Genomic DNA, 24,393 nt, shown 5'->3' on the forward strand with positions numbered 1-24,393 from the left:
AATGGGGTTGAGACAGATAATAAATCAGCCATGATGGAGCAGCGGAGCAGACTTGAGGGACCAAAAGGCCTAATTTTGCTCCTATGTTGTGTGGTCTAAAGAGCTTCCCGACGTAGAGACTGGGGCTGACTGCCAGCACCCAGCCCTGCGGTTTCTCCACAGAAGCCAGCAGGAAATCCACAAAACCATGAGGCGTAGAAGCTGACCTAGGGCATTTGGCCCAACGAATCTGCTCTACAATTCCAGCACAGACATGACGCCAGTCCATCTTGAGTGAGTTATTAGGAGTAGGAGGTGGCAGGGGTGTAGCTGGTCTTTCAGCAATAGAGACCCCGGCTCAATACTGACATTGTGTGCTGTCCATGTGGAGTTTGCATCTTCTCCCTAATATCTTCTCCGTGTAAAATTATCTATCCCGATATCCCACCTATATTTTCCTCCAATTGCATTAACTATTTCCACTCTGGGAAAAAGTCTAACCTTTCTATGATTTTTATCATCTTATACATCTCTAGCAAGTCACCTTCACTCCTAAGAGAAAATCTCTAGCTTACTCAACCTATCCTCATAAGACATGCTCTGTAACCCAGACTCTCCTCTGCACGCTCTTTAAAGCTTCCACACCCTTCCTGTAAGGAGGCAACCAGAACTTAACACAATATTCTAAGTGAAGGTCTAATCAGAGTTTAATAACACTGCAACATTACCTCACAGCTCTTGAACTCCATCCCCTGACTACTGAAGTATGCCTTCATATGCCTTCTTAACCACTCTATCCATCATCAGGAACCCCCACCATCCAGGACATGCTCTCAACTCACTGCTGCCATCAGGAAGGTGGTACAGGAGCCTCAGAACTCACACCACCAGGTTCAGGAACAGTTATTACCCCTCAACCAGCAAGCTCTTGAACAGAGAGAATAACTTCACTCACCCTGTCACTGAACTGTTCCCACAACTCATGGACTCCCTTTCAAAAATTCTTCTTGTTCTTGATTATTTATTGCTTATTTATTTATTCTGATAATTATTTTTCCCTCTTTTTGAACTTACACATTTTATTTTTGTTTTTCACAATAGTCATTTATCCTGTGGTGTGCGGTCTTTCATTGATTCTATTGCGTTTTTTGGATTTACTGTGTGTGCCTACAAAAAAAATTAATCTCAAGGTGGTATATGGTGACATACTGTATACGTACTTTGATAATAAATTTACTGTGAACTTGTGCAGCAACTTCGACAGATCCATGGACATTTATCCTGAAGACCTGCCTGTTCCTTAACGCTAATAAGAATCCTGCGATTAACCCTGCGCTGCGCCTTCATGTTCGAGAATCTGTGCTGTGAGTGACAACAGACAATAGGTGCAGGAGTAGGCCATTTGGCCCTTTGAGCCAGCACCGCCATTCAATGTGATCACGGCTGATCATCCACAATCAGTACCCCGTTCCTGCCTTCTCCCCATATCCCTTGAGTGGAAGGGTGAGGACTCCCTGAATGTGAAATACGCGTCGGGGTGAAGGAAGAAGACCCCGACACCAAACGCATAAGCAACCCCATTAAGCCTTACCCCTATTGGTGGCAGTGGCTATCCCTCCTATCGCATCCGTGGTGATGTAGTACATCTCACTCAGGTTTGGGTACCTGTCCCTCAGGAGCTGAACCAGTTTGCTGATGGCTTCTTTCTGCTCCCCACCGCTCAGCGACATTCCCTGAGAAAGCAGCAAGCACTGAAATAAGAGGTAGCTGAAACTGGTTAATAACGACCCACATCAGTGCAACGGAGAGGAAATTGCCCACTGAACTAAAAGCAAAGGACATGGAAGCTTTAGAGAGGGTGTAGAGGAGATTTACTAGGATGCTGCCTGGAATAAAAAGCATGTCTTAAGAGGGTAAGTTGAGTGAGCTATCACTTCAGATCAGGAGCTCCCAACATTTTTATGCCATGGACTGATACCATTAATCAAGGGGTCCATGGGCCCCAGGTTGGAAATCTTTGCTTAAGAGCAAAGAGGGATGAGAAGCTACTTGACAGAGGTGTACAAGACGATAAGAGGCGTAGATTGAGTAGACATCCAGAGACCTTTTGCCCAGGAAGGAAATGGCTAATACTAGGGGGCATAATTTTAAGGTGATTGCAGTGAAGTATAGGGGGGATGTTGGAGGCAAGTTCTTTACACAGAGGGTGGTGGGTGTGTGAATGTGCTGTCAGGGGTGGTGGTAGAGGCAGATACATCAGGGACATTTAAGAGACTCTTAGACAGGCACATGGATGATAGAAAAATAGGGGGCCATGGTTAGATTAATCTCCCCGTGACCACCTGGGTTTCCTCCCAGAGTCCAAAGACATACTGGTTGGTAGGTTAATTGGTCATTATAAATTGCCCCAAGATTAGGCGAGGATTAAAGTGGGGGGTGCTGGGCGGCACTGCTCGAAGGGCTGGATAGGCCTACTCCACGGTGTATGTCAATAAATTTAAAAATAGGTTGGCACAACATCCCTGCACTGTACAGGGATGCACAGAAGGGCCTATACTGTTAGTTAGTTAGTTGTGTGTATCGCAGCAACATCTTTGCACTCAACACCATTGAGACTGAACTGATTGTGGGCTTCAGAAAGGGTAAGACGAGGGAACACACACTAGTCCTCATCGAAGGATCAGAAGTGGAGAGAGTGAGCAATTTCAAGTTCCTGGGTGTCAACATCTCTGAGGATCTATCCTGGGCCCAACATATCGAAGCAGCTACAAAGGAGGCACAACAGTGGCTGCATTTCATTAGGAGTTTAAAGATTTTGCTATATCAACAAAGACACTCACAGATTTCTACAGAGAGCATTCTAACTGGCTGCATCACCGTCTGTTATGGGGGGGGGGGGGGGTCACTGCACAGGATCAAAATAAGCTGTAGGAAGTTGCAAACTCAGTCAGGTCCATCAAGGGCACTAGTCTCCCCAACATCCAGATCTTCAAGGAGCGACGCCTCAAAAAAGTGGTATCCATCATTAAGGACCCCCACCACCCAGGACATGCCCTCCTCTCATTGTTACCATCAGGGAGGAGGTACAGGAGCCTGAAGGCACACACTCAATGATTCAGGAACAGCTTCATCCCCTCTGCCATCTGATTTCTGAATGGACATTAAACTCATGAACACTACTTTTTGGTTCTCTTTTTGCACTACTTAGTAACTTTAAATATATAAATACATACACACACACTGCATGACATAATAAAAAGAGTAAATAATTGCAAAGTACTACTGCTGCATAATAACAAATTTCACAACTTAAGACCATAAGACAGAGGAGCCATTCAGCCTATCAAGTCCACTCCGCCATTCCATCATGGTTGATCCTGGATCCCACTCAACTCCATACACCTGCCTTCTTGCCATAACCTTTGATACCCTAACCAATCAGAAAACTATCGATTTTTGCATTAAACATACCCACGGATTTGGCCTCCACCGCAGTCTGTGGCAGAGCAGTCCACAGGTTCACAACTCTGGTTAAAAAAAAATTCTTCCTTACCTCTGTTCTAAAGGATCGTCTTTCAATCTTAAAGCCGTCCCTGTAGTTCTAGACACCCCCACTACAGAAAACATCCTCTCCACATCCACCCTATCTACTCCTTTCAATATTCGGTAGGTTTTAATGAGATCCCCACACAGTCTTCTAAATTCCAGTAAGTACAGGCCCAAAGCTGCCAAACCCTCCCCATATGTTAACTCCTTCATTCCCGGAATCATCCTCATGAACCTCCTCTGGACTCTCTCCAATGACAACACATCCTTTCTGAGATATGGGGCCCAAAACTGTTGACAAAACTCTGTGTGGCCTGACTAGTGCCTCAGCATTATCTCCTTATTTCATATTCTATTCCCCTTGAAATGAATGTCAACATTACATTTGCCTTCTTTACCACAGACTCAATCTGTAAATCAACCTCTGGGAGTCTTTCACGAGGACTCCTAAATCCCTCTGCACCTCTGATGTCTGAACCTTCTCCCCATTTAGATAATAGTCTACACTTTTGTTCCTTTTACTAAAATGCATGATCATACATTTCCCATCACTGTATTCCATCTGCCACTTTTTTGCCCATTCTTCCAATTTGTCTAAGCCCTGCTGCAATCGCATTGCTTCCTCAGCAATACACACCCCTCCACCTATCTTCATATCATCCATAAACTTTGCCACAAGGTATATGCCAGGGATATTAAACCTGATTTTGGGCTGTAGCATTCTATGTTCAAAGTTAAGATTCGTGTCAAAGGTTGGCATTATGAAGCATTTTAAAACAGTTTCCAATTAATTTGTTGTATATGGGCATTGATGCCAAGGTCAGAATCTGACATCTACACATAAGAGACTGCAGATGCTGGAATCTGGAACACACAAACTGCAGGAAGAACTCAAAGGATGAGGCAGCCTGTGTGGAAGGAAATGGACAGACTTCACCTGGCCAGGAAAGGGAGAATACCCCGTATAAAATGGTGGGAGGTAAGGGGCAGAACAAGAGTTAGCAGGTGAAAGGGTTGATCGGCAGGTGAGGGCGGGAACAATGTCAACGTCAATTTACTATCAAATTACCTGTATGTCACTCTGTACAACCCTGAGATTCATTTTCTTGTTGGCATTTACAGGAAAATAGAGAAATATATTCAAATTTATGAAAATTTGAAAATAACCACTGACAAACAGCTAATGTGCAAAAGAATGCAAATGATGCCAATAACAAAAATAAATAAATAACACCAAGAACATGAGTTGTGGAGACCTTGAAAGTGAGCCCATAGGTTGTGGAATGTTGAGGTGAGTGAAGTTATCCACACTGGCTCAGGAGCCTGATGGTTGAAGGATATTAAATGCACCTGAACTTAGTGGTGTGGGACTTGAGGCTCCTGCACCTCCTGCCCGATGGTTGTAAAGAGTCAATGGTAGTAAGGAGATCATGGCCTGAAAGTCTACTCCTAGTGTCGAGATGTGATGAGCGCCCCAAACTTGTACAGACGCCCGCAGCAGGAGTCCAAGATGAAATGATTAAGATCAGCACAACAATCTGAACTTAGGGTGGGCTGCATTGATATAACACCTCAGCACGAAGGTAAAGTCTTACTCGCCTTCTCAGAACGTAGAAGAACGCAGCAGTGGACAGGCCATTCAGCCCGCAATGTTGTGCTGCTTCTGATGTCAGTTTAGACTGTCCTCCCCTGTGTATCACCTCTCCGTGCCCTTCATAATCAAACATCTATCTATAGACCTCTTAAACTCCACCTCACTACCTATTCCAAGATCCTATGTAAAATACTTAACTCATCTTTAATTTTAAAAACCCATATCAGGTCTCTGTGCAGTTTTGGTCACCTATCTACAGGAAAGTTATCAATAGGAAGTGATCTGCCATTACTTTCTTCTGGGCAGTGTCTTTACAAATTGGGTGACCCCAGCCAGCCATTATCAACACTCTTCAGAGATTGTCTGCCTGGCGCCAGTGGTCACATAACCAGGACTTGTAATCTGCACCGGCTGCTCATACGACCATCCACCGCCTGCTCCCATGGCCTCACGTGACCCTGATTGGGTGGGGGGGGGGGGGGAGAAAGCTAAGCAGGTGTTACACTAGTCGAGGGAAGGAACACCTTACAATCGCCTTTGGTAGAGACGCATCTCCACCCCACCACCTTAATTGAAAAGAGCGCGGAGAAAATTTACAAGGATGTTGCCGGGACTTAAGGAACTGAGTTACAGGGAAAGGTTGAATAGGGTAGGCTTTTATTCCCTGGAGCTGAGGGGATGAGGGGAGTATGGAGGGCTAAGGTCCCGGTGCAGGGAGATGGGAGATGTCGGTGTAAATGGCTCGGAATGCACTAGCTGGGCCTGTTTCTGTGTTGGACTTTTCTATGGTTCTATTTGATAAAGGTATACAAAATTATGTATTGATAGGGCAAATGCAAGCAGGCTTTTCTGCTGAGGTTGGGTGGGTCTACAGCAAGAGGTCATGGGTTAAGGGTGAAAGGTGAGAAGTTACAGGGGAACATGACGGGTATAGATAGGGTAAATGCAAACACGCTTTTTCCACTGAGGTTGGGTGGGTCTACAGCAAGAGGTCATGGGTTAAGGGTGAAAGATGAAAAGTTTAAAGGGACCATGAGGGGAGATATGAGGGGTACAGATGGGATAAATGCAGGCAGGCTTTTTCCACTGAGGTTGCTCTGGATTCCCAGCGTCTGCAGAATCTCTTGAGTTTATGATGTGCTGGGGGAAACTGTTTAAGCTGTTTAAAAGGCTCCTAAATATGCAGAGAATGGGGGGATACTGACATAGAGTTGACAGAAGGGACTAGCTTAAAAGGGGATTTAATTACTAGTTTAAACAGTTTGGCACAACATGGTGGGCTAAAGGACCTACTCCCATGTTCTGTGCGTCCTGACGTAGGTGTCAGCTCAAATCTTCGACAGTTCCTTCCCTCCTGCTGATTCTGCTCGACCCACTGAACTCCTGCAGCAGATGTTTGCAGTACAACACAGATAACACGCTCCTCTCCTCCTCTGCAAACTCCTGATAACCGTTCTCCACCTCCACCCTCTGGAACATCACCAGCTCTTGTACCTCGTGCCCTCTTAAATCCGATTACCAACAGACCCCCGCATCTTCCTGTAAAGTCTTCCACATAACCGCTCTCCTTAATGAAGTAATAAAATCACTACTGGCGTTGCCATTAACCTCCACCAGGGTTAAATGATAGCCAGTGTTACAGGATTTACAAATAAATCATTAAATTAAAAGTTCAAAGTACTAGATGTTGCAGTTTGGCAATTAGCTTGCAGATGTTTCATCCCCAGTCGAGGAGACAGCCCCAGTACGCAGTTGTTGGTGCTTCTCTCTGGGAGAGCTCGTGTTTATGTAGGCCCCCGTTTGCTTGCTATCCCTTCAGTTCACCTTTGAATTCTCCTGGCCCATGTTGCTTTGGCTCTTAGGGGTTCGATGATATGTTTGTTTATGGAGTTATCAGAAGAGAACCACACTTCTAAAAATTCTCGTGCTTGCTTCACGTTTGACTGCACCAGAATCTCCACGGTGTCCCAGTTAAAGTGGCGTCCTTCTCGGTCTACATGCAACGAGATCAGCCACAGTGGTCATGTCTCCATGCTACCAGTCTGTGTTCCCGTAAACAAGCTGCAAGCTTACGTCCTGTCTAGCCAGCATAGCTCTGGTTGCAGTCTCCACGGGTGATCCTGTACACCACATTGCCTTTGTCGGTTGTCTTTACTGGTACCTTGGTTCTTTGGACAAGCTCCCCTAAAGTCACACTGTCAGTCTACAAGTGATTGTGATGCCATGAGGTTCGAGCAGTTGAGCTGTCATTTCCTTGGGCCTCTACCCTTCCTTTCCAATCTGGCCCGGTGCTTAAATCAGCCGAACAGCAGGTCACTCTGCACTCTCACTCGCATGTTTTATTCAATTACTTTCACAGATTTGTTAAGCAGACTCCAAGTAACTGAAAGTAGCAGTCACAACAAGAGTTAGACACTCCCAAGTGTAAATATCACCAATAATTTGACCTGGTCCAATCACAATAAGACCACAAGACCTAAGAGCAGCATTAGGCCATTTGGCCCATTGAATCTGCTCCGCCTTCCAATCAGGGCTGATCCTTTTTTTTCCCTCCTCCTCAACCTCAGTTCCCAGGCTTCTCCCGGTAACCTTTGTTGCCATGTCCATTCAAGAACCTATCAATCTCTGCCTTAAATACACCCAGTGACCTGGTCTCCACAGCTGCACATGGCAACAAATTCCACAAATTTACCACCCTCTGGCTAAAGAAATTTCTCCGCATCTGTTTTGAATGGACGTGCCTCTATCCTGAAGCTGTGACCGATTGTCCTAGACTCTCCCACCATGGGAAACATCCTTTCCAAATCGACTCCATCTAGGCAGTGGGCAATGTAGACAGAGGCCCTGGAGAGGAGGCGAGTTTAGTCAGCTCCATCTTGGGTACTAGCCAACAAAGTACCCAGGACATCTTTAGGGAGCAGTGTCTCAGAATGACAGCGTCCATTATTAAGGATCTCCAGTACACAGGGCATGTCCTTTTCTCACTATTGCCATCAGTGGGGGGACGTCACGTGATAACGTAGGATCGAGATGCTGGAACCCAGCTCTCCCGTAAAAAATCAATAAATTAATGTTTAAGTGAAGAAAAGTTAGTCAATACTTTCTAAAAGTTACTTATAAACTACTCCGGACTGTTTCAAGTTATGCCTCACAAACAGAAGATGAAGAAAACTACTACCGTGAAGACAACGCAAGTTGGAACAGAATCAAGGCCCACTTCTGCCAAAGAACCGCGGGCTCAGGTACATTTCACCTCCGGCGATACAGAATAGGAAACTGCGGCAACATCGACCATTTCTAAAGAAAAAGACCAACGAGAACTGCGCAAACGTGAAGGAAGGAGCATGCGCAAACGAGAGCAACCAGAACTACAAATCCCAGTTGCGACTGAAACCGATAGTGAAAGTGAATCTGAGGGAGAGTCAGAATCTCTGGAAAAATCAGACGAAGATGGAGGTAAAAGTTTTTCTGGAAATATAGAAAAGACTTTGATGCAAATAATGCGTAAATTAGGCGCATTAAAAGTAATCAAAAGAAAAATGACAAATATGAAGATTATGTTTGATAAAATGACAAAAAGACAGGAAAAAATGAAAAAGAGAATTATAGATTTGGAAACTACAACGGAAGACATGGTTGAAAGAATGAATAAAATGGAAGATGATATTACTGCCTGGACATCAGAAAGAAAACAATTTATGGAAAAAATTGATAAGCTTGAAAATTTTAGTAGACGAAACAATATTAAAATTGTTGGACTCAAAGAAGATATAGAAGGAGAAGATCCAATAAATTTTTTTCAAAAATGGATCCCTGAGAACTTGGAAATGGAAGAAGGAACTCTAATTGAGATTGAAAGGGCTCATAGAGCCTTAAGGTCAAGACCTCAAGCTGATCAAAATCCACGATCAATTTTGATAAAATGCTTAAGATACCAAGATAAAGATCCTGAAGGCGGCTGCCCAATGTGCCAAAAAGAGAAACGGGCCATTGATGATAGCAGGGAAGGCAGTTCTTTTTAATCCTGACATAAGTTATAACCTTTTGAAGAGAAAGAAGGAATTTAACCCAGCGAAAAAAGTCTTATGGGAAAAGGGTTATAAATTTATAATGCGTCACCCAGCAACATTGATAATTTTTTTGGAGGAGGGAAAAAGAAGATTTTTTACCGATTATCGAGAAGCGGAGGAGTCAGCACAAAAACTTCCATTTATTCGCTAATTACACAGAGACTTCCAAGCGTAATGGATTAAAGATAAAGATAGAGACAGTGAATGGAAGTGATGGACATTTAAGGATGATACAAGGGAGAAAAGCAAAATTTCAGAAATACTAATTGAGAATAATATTTTTGTTTCTTCTTATATATATACTTTTTTTATGTTGCGGGGGGGCTGGGGAGCTTTGGATCGGTTACTGCGGGATTCACGTGTGTAATCATGGTGATCGCCATGACCCGTACAACAGAGGGGGGTAATGTTGTGTTCTTTTTTTTTCCACAACATTAGTAGGGGGGGGGGTATTTTGTTTTTTTTCTTTATACTCTATTTTTCTTCCATCTTTCTGCCTGGATGATCGGTGGGGACACACATAGCAACATGGAGAATTTTAAAAAGATTTCCCAAGATACCACAAAAGTTGAAAGATTAGGTATTATTATAGATTAGAGTAACATAATTAAAAATAATGACTAATTTACTGAATCTTTTAAGTTTTAATGTTAATGGGCTTAATGGACCGGTAAAAAGAAAAAGAATTTTAACATACATTAAAAAAAATGAAAACAGATATAGCTTTTTTACAAGAAACACATTTAACAGACATAGAACATCAGAAATTAAAAAGAGACTGGGTTGGAAATGTTATTGCAGCTTCATTTAATTCAAAGGCGAGAGGAGTTGCAATTTTGGTTAATAAAAATTTACCAATTAAAATACAAAACGTATTAATTGATTTGGCGGGGAGATATGTAATTATACATTGTCAAATTTTTTCAGAACTATGGACTCTTATGAATATTTATGCACCAAATGAAAATGATGTAAAATTTATACAAGAGGTCTTTTTGAATTTGGCTAACGCACATGACAAAATATTAATAGGTGGAGATTTTAACTTTTGTCTAGATCCAGTTTTAGATAGATCAACAAAGGTTGTCACAAAATCAGAAGTAGTAAAATTAACTCTATTATTGATAAAAGACTTAAATTTGATTGCTATATGGAGAAGAATTAATCCAAAAGAAAGAGATTATTCATTTTATTCAAAGACATAAAACATATTCAAGGATAGATATCAACGAATTATTCCTATTATCAACGAATATTCAAGATAGAGTGAAAAATATGGAATATAAAGCGAGAATATTGTCAGATCATTCTCCTTTGATAATGACAATGATTATGATAGATAAAGAGGAATCAATTTATAGATGGAGATTTAATTCAATATTACTAAAACGTCAAGATTTTTGTGATTTTATGAAAAAGCAGATTCAGTTCTTTTTAGATACAAATTCACATTCAGTTGATGATAAATTTATATTGTGGGAAGCGATGAAGGCATATTTGAGAGGTCAGATAATAAGTTATACTTCTAAAATTAAGAAGGAATATATGATAGAAATAGATCAATTGGAAAAAGAGATTACAAAATTAGAAAAAGAATCTCAAAGAAATATGACAGAAGAAAAACAAAGACAACTTATTAATAAGTTACAATATAATACACTCCAGACATATCGAACAGAAAAAGCAATTATGAGAACTAAACAGAGATATTATGAACTAGGTGAAAGATCACATAAGGTCCTTGCATGGCAGTTAAAAACAGACCAGACTTCTAAAACAATAATTGCAATTCGAACAAGAGTAAATAAAATTACTTATAAACCTTTAGAAATTAATGAAACTTCTAAGAATTTTTATTCTGAGTTGTATAAATCAGAATCACAAAATGATCATGTCAAGATAGAAAGGTTTTTATCACAAATAACTCTTCTAAAATTAAATATGGAAGAACAGAAGGGATTAGATATGTCTTTTACATTGAAAGAGGTCGAAGAAGCCCTAGGATCACTTCAAAGTGATAAATCTCCAGGAGAAGATGGTTTTCCACCTGAATTTTATAAAAGGTTTAAAGATTTATTAATTCCTCCTTTTATGGAGTTAATACATCAAGCGGAAACGCATAAACTTCCTGAATATAGGAGATTGTTTTGAAGGAGGTATATTAATGTCATTTGATCAATTAAAGAATAAATATAAAGTATCAAACAACACTCTTTTTTGTTACTTCCAACTAATACATAAGTATACATAAGAGATAGGAGCAGGAGTAGGCCAATCGGCCCCTCAAGCCTGCTCCGCCATTCAACAAGATCATGGCTGATCCAATCTTAACTCTAGTTTTCACCGAATCCCACAAGGCAACAGTGCCAACCAACAGGGCACCATGCCGCCCATTTTATTTTATTCTTCATCCCGCCCAAACCCATGTGATCACCCGGGGAAAAAAAACCGAGTTGCCAATTGAGGAGAAAAAATCTGGAAAATTCCTCTCCGACCCATCCAGGCTATCGAAAACTGGTCCAGGAGATCACATGGCTGATCTAAACGTAGCCTCATGTCCACTTACCTGCTCGCTCACCGTATCCCCTAATGCCATTTTTATCCAGGAAAATGTCTATCTCCGTTTTATTTATTGAGTGTAGTAGCTTCCACAGCTCTCTGGGGCAGTAAATTCCACAGCCCCACTACCCTCTGAGTGAAGAAATTTCTCCGCATCTCAGTACTGGAACGGCATCCCCTTATTTTAAGATTATGCCCCCTAGTCCTAGTTTCACCCATCATTGGGAACATTCTCCCCGCATCCACCCGATCAAGCCCCTTCACAATCTTATATGTTTCAATAAGATCGCCTCTCATTCTTCGGAACTCCAATGAGTAGAGTCCCAATCTACTCAACCTCTCATCATACATCAACCCACCCATCCCCGGAATTAACCTAGTGAACCTTCTCTGCACTGCCTCGAGAGCCAGTATGTCCTTTCTTAAATATGGACACCAGAACTGCATGCAGTACTCCAGGTGTGGTCTCACCAATACCCGGTACAACTGCAGTAAGACCTCCCTGTTCTTATACTCCATCCCCCTAGCAATAAAAGCCAGCATTCCATTGGCCTTCTTGACCACCTGCTGCACTTGCATACTAACTTTTTGTGTTTCCTGCACCAGGACCCCCAGATCCCTTTGCATAGAAGCACTTTCCAGTTTCTCTCCATTTAGATAATAACTTGCTCTATTATTTTTCCTGCCAAAGTGCAAGACCTCACACTTGTCAGTATTATATTTCATCTGCCAAATGTCTGCCCAATCACTCAGCCTATCTATGTCCCCCTGCAGGGTTTCAATGTCCTCCGCACTCATTACACTCCCTCCCATCTTTGTGTCATCAGCAAACTTCGATACGCTGCACTTAGTCCCTTTCTCCAAATCATTAATATAGATTGTAAAGAGTTGGGGTTCCAACACCGATCACTGCGGAACACCACTAGTCACCAACTGCCAGTCTGAGAATAAACCATTTATCCCAACTCTCTGTTTTCTGTTAGAAAGCCAATCCTCCCACCCATGCCAGAATATTATCCCCAATCCCATGATTTTTTACTTTAAGTAATAATCTTTGGTGTGGCACCTTGTCAAATGCCTTTTGGAAGTCCAAATACACCACATCCACTGGTTCCCCTTTATCTACCCCATATGTTATGTCCTCAAAGAACTCCAACAAATTTGTCAAACATGACTTCCCTTTTGTAAAGCCATGCTGACTTTGTCCTATTAAGCTATGTTTATCCAAATGTCCTGTTACTGTTTCCTTAATTATCAATTCCAACATTTTGCCAACCACAGATGTTAGGCTAACTGGCCTATAATTCCCAGCCTTCTGTCTATTGCCCTTTTTAAATAAAGGAGTTACATTAGCATTTTTCCAATCTGCCGGGACCATTGCCGAGTCCAGTGAGTTTTGAAAAATTATCACTAATGCATCCACAATCCCGACCGCCACTTCTCTTAAGACCCTAGGATGCAAGCAATCCGGTCCAGGGGATTTATCCACCTTCAGTCCCATTAATTTATCAAGTACCATTTCCTTGGTGATTTGAATCGTAGTTAGCTTCTCTCCCCCCTAGAGCCCCCTGTTTATCCAGTGTTGGGATATTTTGAGTGTCCTCTACTGTAAAAACTGATACAAAATATTTGTTCAGCATTTCCGCCATCTCCATGTCCCCTATCATTAATTTCCCGGTCTCATCTTCTAGGGGGCCAACATTTACTTTAGCCACCCTTTTTCTTTTTATGTAACTATAAAAACTCTTACTATCTACTTTTATGTTTTTCGCCAATTTACTTTCATAATCTATCTTCCCCTTCTTAATCAATCTTTTTGTTATTTGCTGCTGATCTTTAAAAGCTTCTCGATCTTCAATCTTCCCACTAGATTTAGCTACCTTATATAACTTTCTTTTTAGTCGTATACTTTGCTTCATTTCTTTACTTAGCCACGGATAACTATTTTTTCTTTTACACCCTTTTTTCTTCAGTGGAATATATTTTTCTTGATAGTTGTAAAATAACTCCTTAAATATACACCACTGATCAAGTACCGATCTACCCTTTAATCTATTTTCCCAATCCATCTTAAACAATTCCGCTCTCATACCATCATAGTCTCCTTTATTTAAGCTCAGTACGTTTGTTTGAGTTCCAACCCTCTCATCCTCTAATTGAATATGGAATTCGACCATGTTATGGTCACTCATTCCAAGGGGATCCTTTACTAGGACATTTTTTTATTAGTCCTGTCTCATTACACAGGACCAGATCTAAGACTGCTTGCCCCCTTGTCGGCTCAGTAACGTATTGTTCAAGGAACCCATCCCGAATACACTCAATAAACTCTTCTTCAAGGCTGCCGTGTCCGACTTGATTAGTCCAGTCAATATGAAAGTTAAAATCCCCCATAATTATAGCTGTTCCCTTATTACAAGCCCCAACTATTTCCTGATTTATGCTCCGACCAACTGAGTTACAGCTGTTTGGAGGCCTATAGACTACTCCCACCACTGCTTTTTTCCCTTTACTATTTCTTATTTCTACCCAAATTGTTTTGTTATCCTGATCCTTTGAGCCAATATCATTTCGCTTTATTGCAGTGATTTCTTGCTTTATTAACATAGCCACCCCACCTCCTTTTCCTTCTTGCCTGTCTCTCCTAATTGTCGAATACCCTTGTATGTTTAATTCCCAGTCCTGGTCACCCTGCAGTCATGTTTCCGTAATTGCCACAATATCATAACCATACGTAATTATTTGTACCGTCAACTCATCAATTTTATTCCTAATACTACATGCATTCAAATAAAGGACTTTCAAATATGTTTGACACTTATTTCCTACCTTTTCCTTTTGTACAACTTTACGCTTATCTCCGTACATTCCTCCGCTTTTACCTACATCCATTACCTTCTCCATTGTCTTTTTAATTATTTGCTCTCTAGAATCCTCCCCCCCCCCATTAATTAGTTTAAAGGCCTCTCTTAACTAAGGGCTTATTTAAGAGAAAAATTAGGTCAAACAATGTTATTGCCGAAATCTAATGAAATAGAAACTTTAATTCAAAAAGGAAAGATTAAAAAATTTATTTCTTGTATGTATAACTTGATTCAAAAACAGGCAATTAAACAAGGAGTCCATAAGTCAAGACAAAAATGGGAAAGTGACTTGAATATTAAAATTGAAGAAACAAATTGGTCAAGACTATGTCTTGATAGTATGACAAATACAATAAATGTCCAGTTAAGATTAGTGCAATATAATTTTTTACATCAATTATATATTACACCACAAAAAATAAATAAATTAAACCCAAATTTATCCGATCAGTGTTTCCGATGTAACCAAGAAATTGGTACTTTTTTACATTCTACTTGGTCTTGTTCTAAAATTCAACCTTTTTGGACAAATTTAAGAGTTTTATTGGAACAAATTATTGGAACACAACTTCCACATAATCCAATATTATTTTTACTAGGCGATATTGAAGGGATAAAACCAAAACCCAAATTGAATAAATATCAGAAAGAATTTATAAAAATTGCACTGGCAGTAGCCAAAAAGGCTATTGCAGTTACTTGGAAATTGGATACATATTTAAGTATAGATCGTTGGAAGAAGGAAATTTATAGCTGTATTCCATTTGAAAAAATTACTTATAATTTGAGATAAATATGAAACATATTTGAAAATTTGGCGCCCTTATTTACAAAAGACAGGATTAAATATATAGGTGCTCTGAAGATGAAATAATTGGTTATTTGGGGAAAGAAATATATATACTAAAGTTATTACGAACTCCATGGAGCATGTGGGGATCTTCTGATATCCAGGCACTCTTTTTCTTTCTCTCTTTCTTTTTTCTATAGGGATGTTAGAGGGGAGGAGGGAAGGGTACATATATATATTTTTTTTTCATATATTTTCTTTTATTTCTGCAATTATTTGAAAACTCAATAAAAAAAAGTTTATTAAAAAAAAAACTATTGCCATCAGTTAGGAGGTACAGAAGCCTGAAGGCACACACTCAGCGATTCAGGAACAGCTTCTTCCCCTCTGTCATCCGATTCCTAAATGGACATTGAACCCATGAACACTTCCTAACTTTTTAAATATATATTATTTCTGTTTTTTGCACTATTTAAAATCTATTCAATATACGTATAGTGTAATTGATATACTCATGATTTTTATTTATTATTTTTTTCTCTGCTAGATTATGTATTGCATTGAACTGCTGCTGCTAAGTTAACAAATTCCATGACACATGCCAGTGACAATAAACCCAATTCTGATTCTGTTCAGCCAAGGTGGCATGCAGAGGGTGAGAAACCTTGTCCAGAATTGCCAGGATTTTCCGTAGGGTCCTTTGTTCTACCACAGCCTCCATCCAGTGTGACCAGTTTGACTTCTATAACAGAACCAGTCTTTCTAATCAGTTTATTGAGCCTGTTGGCATCACCTGTGTTGATGACATTGCCCCAGCACATCACCACACAGGAGATTGTACTGGCAACAACAGACTGGTAGAACATGTGAAGGAGAGGCCTGCATACTCCAAAGGCCCTCAGTCTCCTCAGGAAGTAGAGGCGACTTTGGCCATTCTTGTACACAGCCTCTGTGTTGGTGCTCCACTCAAGTCTGTCATCCAGGTGCAGCCCAGGTGCTTGTAGGTCCTCACCATCAATAGGGAGCAATGCAGGCTTAGTCTTCCTAAAGTCCATCACCATCTCCCTTGCTTTACTGCTATTGAGCTGCAGATGATTCAGCTTGCAACATTTTACAACATTATAAACGTCTGGTCAGAGTTAATAATAAATGATCAATTATCAGAACTGGATGATAAAGGTTTCAAATCTGTTAAAGCAGCAACTTGGCACTTTACCAGTTTCTATTTAAATATATTTCCCTCCGCCCCTCTATAACAATCCACACAAACTACCACTGATTACTTGAAGCGTTATGAATGAATGCCCACCCCGCAGGTACAACTCCACACTCTGTAAGCTGATCCATTGTTTCACTGTGATGTCATAAACAGATTTGTCTAATAAATCTCATTGAGTCCCTCATTCATTGGTTGTTATGGTTATTATTCTGTAGATTTATTGAGAATGCCCACAAAAAATGAATCTCAGGGTTGTATATGGTGACACATACAGTATGTACTTCGATAATAAATTTACTTTGAACTTTGAAGCTGACTTTGATTGAGTAACAGAGTATCAATTTCCTGTTCCACAATAAAACCCAATGAAAATACATACCCTGTTAAATTCTCTGGAAATTCTTTGGTAACAGCTTCTTTCCCCAGGCTGTTAGATCTCTGAATACCGTGCTGCCATCCAGCACACATGTACACCCCGTCTGAATGCCCTTCCCTTCCCTTCCCTTCCCACTCCCCAACTTGGCAACACACTCTCATCCAGCGCCGGTCACTGTTGTATCTTATATTGCTGCCGTTTCACGTATTTATACAACTGCTTGTTTTACTATAATAGTGTCAGTAACATTATACTGTCTCACACGAACATGTACCTCGCGCTGTATGTCAGCCTGTCAATCTTCGGGCCAATACACACAAAATGCTTGAGCAACACAGCAGGTCAGGAGGCATCTATGGAAATGAATAAACAGTTGATGCTTTGGGTTGAAACTCCAGCATTTTGTGTGTGTTGTAATGTTAACAAAGTCACCAGAGACATACTGAAGCTGGCAGATATAGAAGTGTTTTATTTAACCAAAATGAACAGCAAGCATCATATGGAGACACTTTTAGAGGAAGAGGCCTCCCGACCCGACACTACCTGACATTTTTATGCGCCAAAGATCAAAAGTAACAGCAGGACAATTCTATAGTTACAACGTGCACACCAGGCACCCAAACCGAATGTTAATCAGCATTGGCTGCTTTGCAATCAACTCTAGCTCACGGCTCCAGGAAAACCATGTTTAGGGCTGCATTTTAAATTCGATCTACAATCCACATTCATATCTGAAGATCAGTTGCTGATGAAGTTAATATTTGCTATAGACCCTAACATGCGTTACTCTGGATTTCCAGAATCTCTTGTGTACATAATCTTGAGACCATGCCAATCAGGAGCTTGAGCTAATGTCATTGTGACTGCATGTGCTAGGTCATAACTACTGCATATGTGCTCTTTGTGACTGTATGGACTTTATTTTGCACCTTGGACTGCAAATGAATGATGATCATTTAACTAAGGTTATTAATTTCAGTCGCCAGCTCTCCTATCCGTTAAGCTTGAATTTAGTGATTTCTGTGGTTTGAACCCTGTTCCAATAATCCAGAAGTACTTCCCTACAGTATGACCAGTGATCCAGGAACACAAGTTCAAAGCTCCAATGGAATTTAAGGTTAAGCAGCTGACTAAACCAATGGAATTAAACGAGCTTCCATCAGAAATTACCCCTTCCCCTCACCCAGCCGTAATTTGACTTCTACCCTCTTCCTTTCAAACCCAACAAAGTGTTTCAGCCTAAAATGTCAACTGATTATTCCCCTCCAAAGTCAAAGTAAAATTCATTATCAATGTGTATATGCTGTCATATACTACCTTGTGATTCATTTACAGGCAAATAGAGAAATCTAATATATTATATATATATAATTATATATAAAGACTAATAGACAACTAATATGCAAAAGACAAATCACGCAAATAAAAAAAAAATTGAGAACATGATTTGTAAAGGACCCTGTCGGTTGTGGAATCAGTTCAGCGTTGTGGTGAGTGAAGTTATCCACACCGTTCAGGAGCCTGATGGTTGAAGGGTAATAACTGTTCCTGAACCTGGTGGTGTGGGACCTCAGGCTCCTGTACTTCCTGCCCGATGGTAGATTCGAGAAGAGAGTATGGCCTGGTTGACCGGTGGGCAGGGGATGCTGCTTACTTGAGGCAGTGCTCCTTGTAAATGAACTGAAAGGTGTGGAAAAATTTTCCTGCAATGGACTGGGGTGTATCTGGCACCTTCTGTTGACTTCTCCATTCCTGGGCATGGGTGCTTCCATAGCAGGCCACGATGTAACCAGTCAGGATACTCCCCATAGTGCATCTACAGAAGTTTGTCATGCTGGGGGTGCCGAGAGTCCGGGGCCAAGGACTGAAGACCCAGGGACAGCCTGCCTATCACTGTGTGTGCATGTGTTGAACATTCTGGGCTTGCTTTGTTGGCACTGGAACGTGTGCTGATACTTGTGGGCTGTCTCCAGCACATCCTTGGGTGCTGCTTGCTGACGCAGATGCCACATTTCGCTGTACGTTTCAATGTGATGAATAAATAAACGGGCAAACACTGGAACAGGCTGAATGCTGGACGGGCGCCCTCCCTCTGGTTACAGACCTGGATCAGAAGCCAGTCTCGGGACAGGTTACGTTGGGGCAGGATTTCCTTCCTTAGAGGACTCCATCTGTAGAGGTTGTGGACGGCGAGACACCAAACATACACTCAGTGGCCACTTAATTAGGCAGAGCTGTACACTCATTAAAGCAAATATCTAATCAGCCAATCAGGTGACAGCAACTCAATGCATAAAAGCATGCAGACATGGTCAAGAGGTTCGGGTACTGTTCTGAGCAAACATCAGAATGAGGAAGAAATGTGATCTAAGTGACTTTGACTGTGGAGTGATTGTTGATCCTAGACGGGATGGTCTGAGTATTTCAGAAGCTGCTGGTCTCCTGGGGTTTACATGCACAACAGTGTCTGGAGTTTACAGAGGATGGCACGAGAAAAAAAAACATCCAGTGAGTGGCAGTTCCGTGGGTGAAAACACCCCGTTAATGAGAGGGGTCAGAGGAGAATGGTCAGGCTGGTTCAAACTGACAGGAAGGCGACAGTAACTCAGTAACACATTCAGTGATTCAGAAACAGCTTCTTCCCCTCTGCCTCTGATTTCTGCATGGACATTGAACCTGGAACACTACCTCACTACTTCTTTATTTTTTATTTATTGCACTATTGATTTAATTTAACTATTTTATACATAGTAACTGTCACCTTCTTTTCTATTATTTTGTACTGCTTCCGCAAAGACAACAAACTTCACAACATATACCAGTGATACAAAACGTGATTCTGAACCACGCGTTACAACAGTGGTGTGCAGAAGAGCATCTCTGAACACACAACACATTGAACCTTGAAGTGGACGGGCTACAGCAGCAGGAGACCATGAACATACAGAAATACACACATTTAAGGCTGAGACTGAGACAGTTATACACTGTAGATACGGCGATAAGACAAGCATCCGTAAGGAATGACAGAACCATCTCCAACGATCATGTACTGACCTACTCGTTAAGATTTAGCAATACAGCGCAGTAACAGGCCCTTCTGGCCCAACGAGCCCACACTGCCCAATTACACCCACAAGATCAATTACAGTCAGGTAGCATCTGCGGAGGGAAATGAGCAATCATCATTTCTGGTCACGACCTTTCACCTGCACTGGTCTCCACACAAAATGGCAACTGTCTGCTTCCCCTCACAGATGATGCCTGACCCAATGAGTTCTTCTAGCAGTTTCTACTTTCTTAAAAAGTTTATTTAGAGCTCTGGCATGGTAACAAGTCCTGACAGACTCACCCTGCCCACTTACCCCCATGTGACTAATTAACCTTCCAACCAGTACGTCTTTGGAATGTGGGAGGAAACCGGAGCACCCAAAGGAAGTCCGGGGGGGGGTCACGGGGAGAACGTACAAACTCCTTACAGACAGTGATGGAATTGAACTCAGGTTGCTGGTGCTGTAATAGTGTTAACAGGTTACCCAAATATTCTTCCAATATTCATTAAGGTTGTTGGATGTTTTGAGCAAGTTCTGGTTTCCTTACCAAGGACTTGAGTGGTACTCCTGGGTCACTGCCAGCATGCATCTTGGCTTCCTCGACCATTTGATTGATGGCTGACAAACACTGGTCCACCCCAACCAGCTGCGGAGAAAAAGAAATTAAACCGATAGAGATCAGACGACCACAAATACCAACTTATCTCAACCAAACTGAGATAATGTGGACACAAGAGATTCTGCAGATGTTGCAAGTCCAGAGTAACACCCACAAAAGGCTGGAGGAGCTCAGCAGGTCAGGCAGCAGCTATGGAAAGGAATAAAGAGCTGACGTTCTGGGCTGAGACCCTTCATCAGGAGATACCGTGGAAGATGCAGCAAGATAAGAGTTAAGACAATGTCCAGGCAAGGATTGTTGAGAGAGAGGGTGCAAACAGCCCAAGCAAGAAAGGTCTTTGAAGAGCACAGCTCCCTTTTGCATCGCAAGAGAATTGATTTGATGGGCAGATTTTTTTTTAAAAAACTCAGAGAGGGGTGGGTGCCTGGAATGTGCTCCCTAAAGTAGTGGATACATTAGGAACTTTTAAGAGACATTTAGCTAAGCATATGAATATGAGGAAAATGGAAGGATATGGACAGAAGAGATGAGTTAGCTATCTGATTACTAATTTAATTGGTTCAGCACAACACTTTTTTTACTCTAATTGTTCCCATGTTCCTTTGTCATCCCTCTCCCTCTGCACACAGTAATAAAGCATTAACATTTTCTGCATTTTTTTAAAAAAGAGATACAACATGATAACAGGTCCTTGCAGCTCAAAGAGCCCGCACCACCCAATTAAACCCACGTGGCCAATTAACCTACTAAGCCAAACACCTTTGGACTGCGGGAGGAAACCGGAGAGCCTGGAGAAAACCCACACAGTCACGGCGAGCGCGTACAAACTCCTTACGGACAGCGGCAGGGATTCAACCCAGTTCGCCAGCGCTGGAAAGCGTTACGGTACCGCAGCATGTTGCACACTGTGAAGAGATTAGCGGCCTCATCTCGTGTTCTATTTCACAACACTCGTTACTTTGAAACCATCCTCACATGGACGCACAAGCACACACATTAATCTGTGTGCCCCCTATCCACAATTTCCTCCTTTACACAACTTTAAACTTCAACTGTCAAAATAAAATTTATTACGCTTGTATGATGAACTTGAACTCCTGATCACTCACCCTCATGGCCCCTTGCACGCTGCCTGCCTGCACTTTCCCCGCAACTGTAACACATTCTCCCTTCTGTATTTTACATCATATTACTGGCCAGATTTTTTTTACATCCTATTTTTTTCTCTCCAGTACTTTCCTCCTGTACTATCTCGATATACTAATGTGTGATGAAGTTATCTGCATGGATGGCATACATAAAAAGCTTTTCACTGTACCTCAGTGCATAGAACAGTAACACACAACGTTGTTGTGCTGACCTACTCCATGAAGCAGGAGCAGACCTTACAGGCAACACTGCTTATATTTCACCGGGAGTTTGAGGAGACTCGATATGTCACCAAAGACCCAGCAAAGTTCAACAGAAGTACAGCGGAGAGCATTCTAACTGATGGCATCACCGTCAGTTAGAATGGTTTGGTGGGGCCATGGCAAAGGATTGGAAAAACCTGCAGCAGAAAGTTGCAAACTCGGCCGGCTCCATCATGGGCTCTAGCCTCCCCGACATCAAGGACACCTTCAAAAGGTAATGCATCAAAAAAGGTGGCATCCTTCATTAACGATCTCCATCATCCGGGACATGGCCTCTTCTCATTGCTGCCATCAGGGAGGAGGTCCAGGAGTCTGACGATACACACACTCAACGTTTCAGGCACAGCTTCTTCCGCTCCACCATCAGATTTCAGAATGGACAACGAACCCATGTACACTACATCACTACCTTTTGCAAACACCAGGAAATCTGCAGATGCTGGAAATTCAAGCAACACACACAAAATGCCGGTGGAACGCAGCAGGCCAGGCAGCATCGAAGGGTCTCGGCCCGAAACATCGACAGTGCTCCTCCCTATAGATGCTGCCTGGCCTGCTGTGTTCCACCAGCATTTTGTGTGTATCACTATCTTTTGCTCTCTTTTTGCACAACCTATTTAATTTAACTTTTATAGATATTTCTTATTGCAATTTATTGCTTTATTATATAATTGCACAGTACTGCTGCTGCAAAACAACAAATTTGATGACATAAGGGGGGTGATATTGAACTGATACAAATTACTCCACGCAACGGGAAGAAACCGATGACCATGAAAGGTACAGAATTGACCAGATAGACACCGTGTGCCCCGCAATCCCAATGTTCCCCAGTGGACAAAGAAACCAGCCCATACCCAGTGGTTGGTAGAAGGTCCATCTGCCTTGGCCACAATGGTTCCATCTTCAGCAATCAACACAACATTCGAGCTGGTCCCTCCTCTAGGATCAGAACTAAAATTAACTTTTGCTACCAAAGCCCAGAGAACAGTTTTCCATAAGGGATAGCAGGAGAGGTAGGCGATTTAGCCTATCAAGTCTGCTCCGCCATTTCATCATGGCTGATTTATAATCCCTCTCAACCTGCCTTCTCCCCATAACCTTTGACACCCTGACTGATCAAGAACCCATTAACCACAGCCTTAAATATACTCAAAGACTTGGCGTCCACTATCTAGTCGGAGCTGTTAATGTTTCCACGGCGCAAGGGAAGAGTCATTGTCGTGAAGTGGGACACCAGATCTAGTCCACTCTCTGGGGTGGTGCAAATGGGGCGGTGCGGCGGGCGAAGGACTGGGGGGCTGGGGTGGGGGGGTTAGGCACCCTTCCTCCCTCCAGCCCCTTCCTTCCCTCTATCCCTTCCTCCTTCCCTTCTCCCACCTACCCTCCCTTCTCCCACCTACCCTCCCTCCCTCCCTCTTACCCTCCCCCTCACTCTTCCCTTCGTCTTTTTTCCCCTTTCCCTCCCCCTTCCTTCCTTTTCCTACCCTCCCAGTCGCTTTCCCACCCTCCCTCCCTCTATTTCCCTTCCCTTTCACTCACTCACCCCTCTACCCCACCGTACAGCGGCTTCATTTCGCGGAGACGGATGTCTCTCATGTGACCCAGGACCGGCAATAAGCGTTCGCTGGTCACGTGATGCGGAAACGCGGTCCGAGCCGGCAGAAGGCGGAAGGTGGTTGGTTGCTTGGAATAGTACAAAGAAGAATCCGCATGAGAGAAAGGAGAATCAAACATTGACTCTAGCATGTTTTTAAATTCAAAGTAAAATTTATTATCAGCCTACATATATGTTACTTCGTATAACCCCGAGATTCATTTTCCTGCGGGCACACTCAGCAAATCTATAGAATGTTAACTGTAAACAGGATCAACGAAAGAGCAAGAGCGTAAAAACACATCAAACGGCAAATGCAAATACAAATGAATAGCGATAAATAACATGAAATAGCAAGATAAAGAGTCCTTAAAGTGAGATAATTGGTTGCGGGAACATCTCAATAGTTGAAAAAAGTTTTGTACAAGAGCCTGATTGATGGTTGAGGGGTAGTAACTGTTATTGAACCTGGTGGTTCGAGTCCTGAGGCACTTGTACCTTCTACCTGATGGCAGAGTGGTGGAGATCTTTAATGACAGATGCTGCTTTTCTCCGGCAACGTTTCATGTAGACGTGCTCGGTGGTTGGGAGGGCTTTACCCGTGATGTACTAGGTCAAATCATCTACTACTTGTAGGAATTTCGGCTCAAAATCATCGGTGTTCCCATACCAGACCGTAATGCTACAAATCTATGAAGTTTGCCAAGGTTTTTGA

General features: G+C 42.1%; 1 protein-coding gene across 4 annotated transcripts in view; it reads right to left on the reverse strand.

Moving 5' to 3' along the window:
• nagk (N-acetylglucosamine kinase) overlaps nt 1-23,709 on the reverse strand; it is a 39,177-nt gene extending 15,468 nt beyond the window's left edge. For 2 of the 4 annotated variants that reach the window (XM_073042086.1, XM_073042083.1), the window contains exons 1-4: nt 23,628-23,709; nt 22,939-23,023; nt 20,598-20,696; nt 1,571-1,712 (exon numbers count right to left, since the gene is read on the reverse strand). In XM_073042086.1, the coding sequence (XP_072898187.1) occupies nt 1,571-1,712; nt 20,598-20,696; nt 22,939-23,023; nt 23,628-23,680 (379 nt within the window). In that variant the 5' untranslated portion in view covers nt 23,681-23,709. The remainder of the gene's footprint in view (nt 1-1,570; nt 1,713-20,597; nt 20,697-22,938; nt 23,024-23,627) is intronic. The other 2 variants (XM_073042084.1, XM_073042085.1) reach the window with 2 other exon arrangements.
• Between the last annotated feature and the right edge of the window lie 684 nt (nt 23,710-24,393).

Source organism: Hemitrygon akajei, chromosome 4, assembly GCF_048418815.1.
Source record: "Hemitrygon akajei chromosome 4, sHemAka1.3, whole genome shotgun sequence".
Classification (NCBI taxonomy): Eukaryota; Metazoa; Chordata; class Chondrichthyes; order Myliobatiformes; family Dasyatidae; genus Hemitrygon; species Hemitrygon akajei.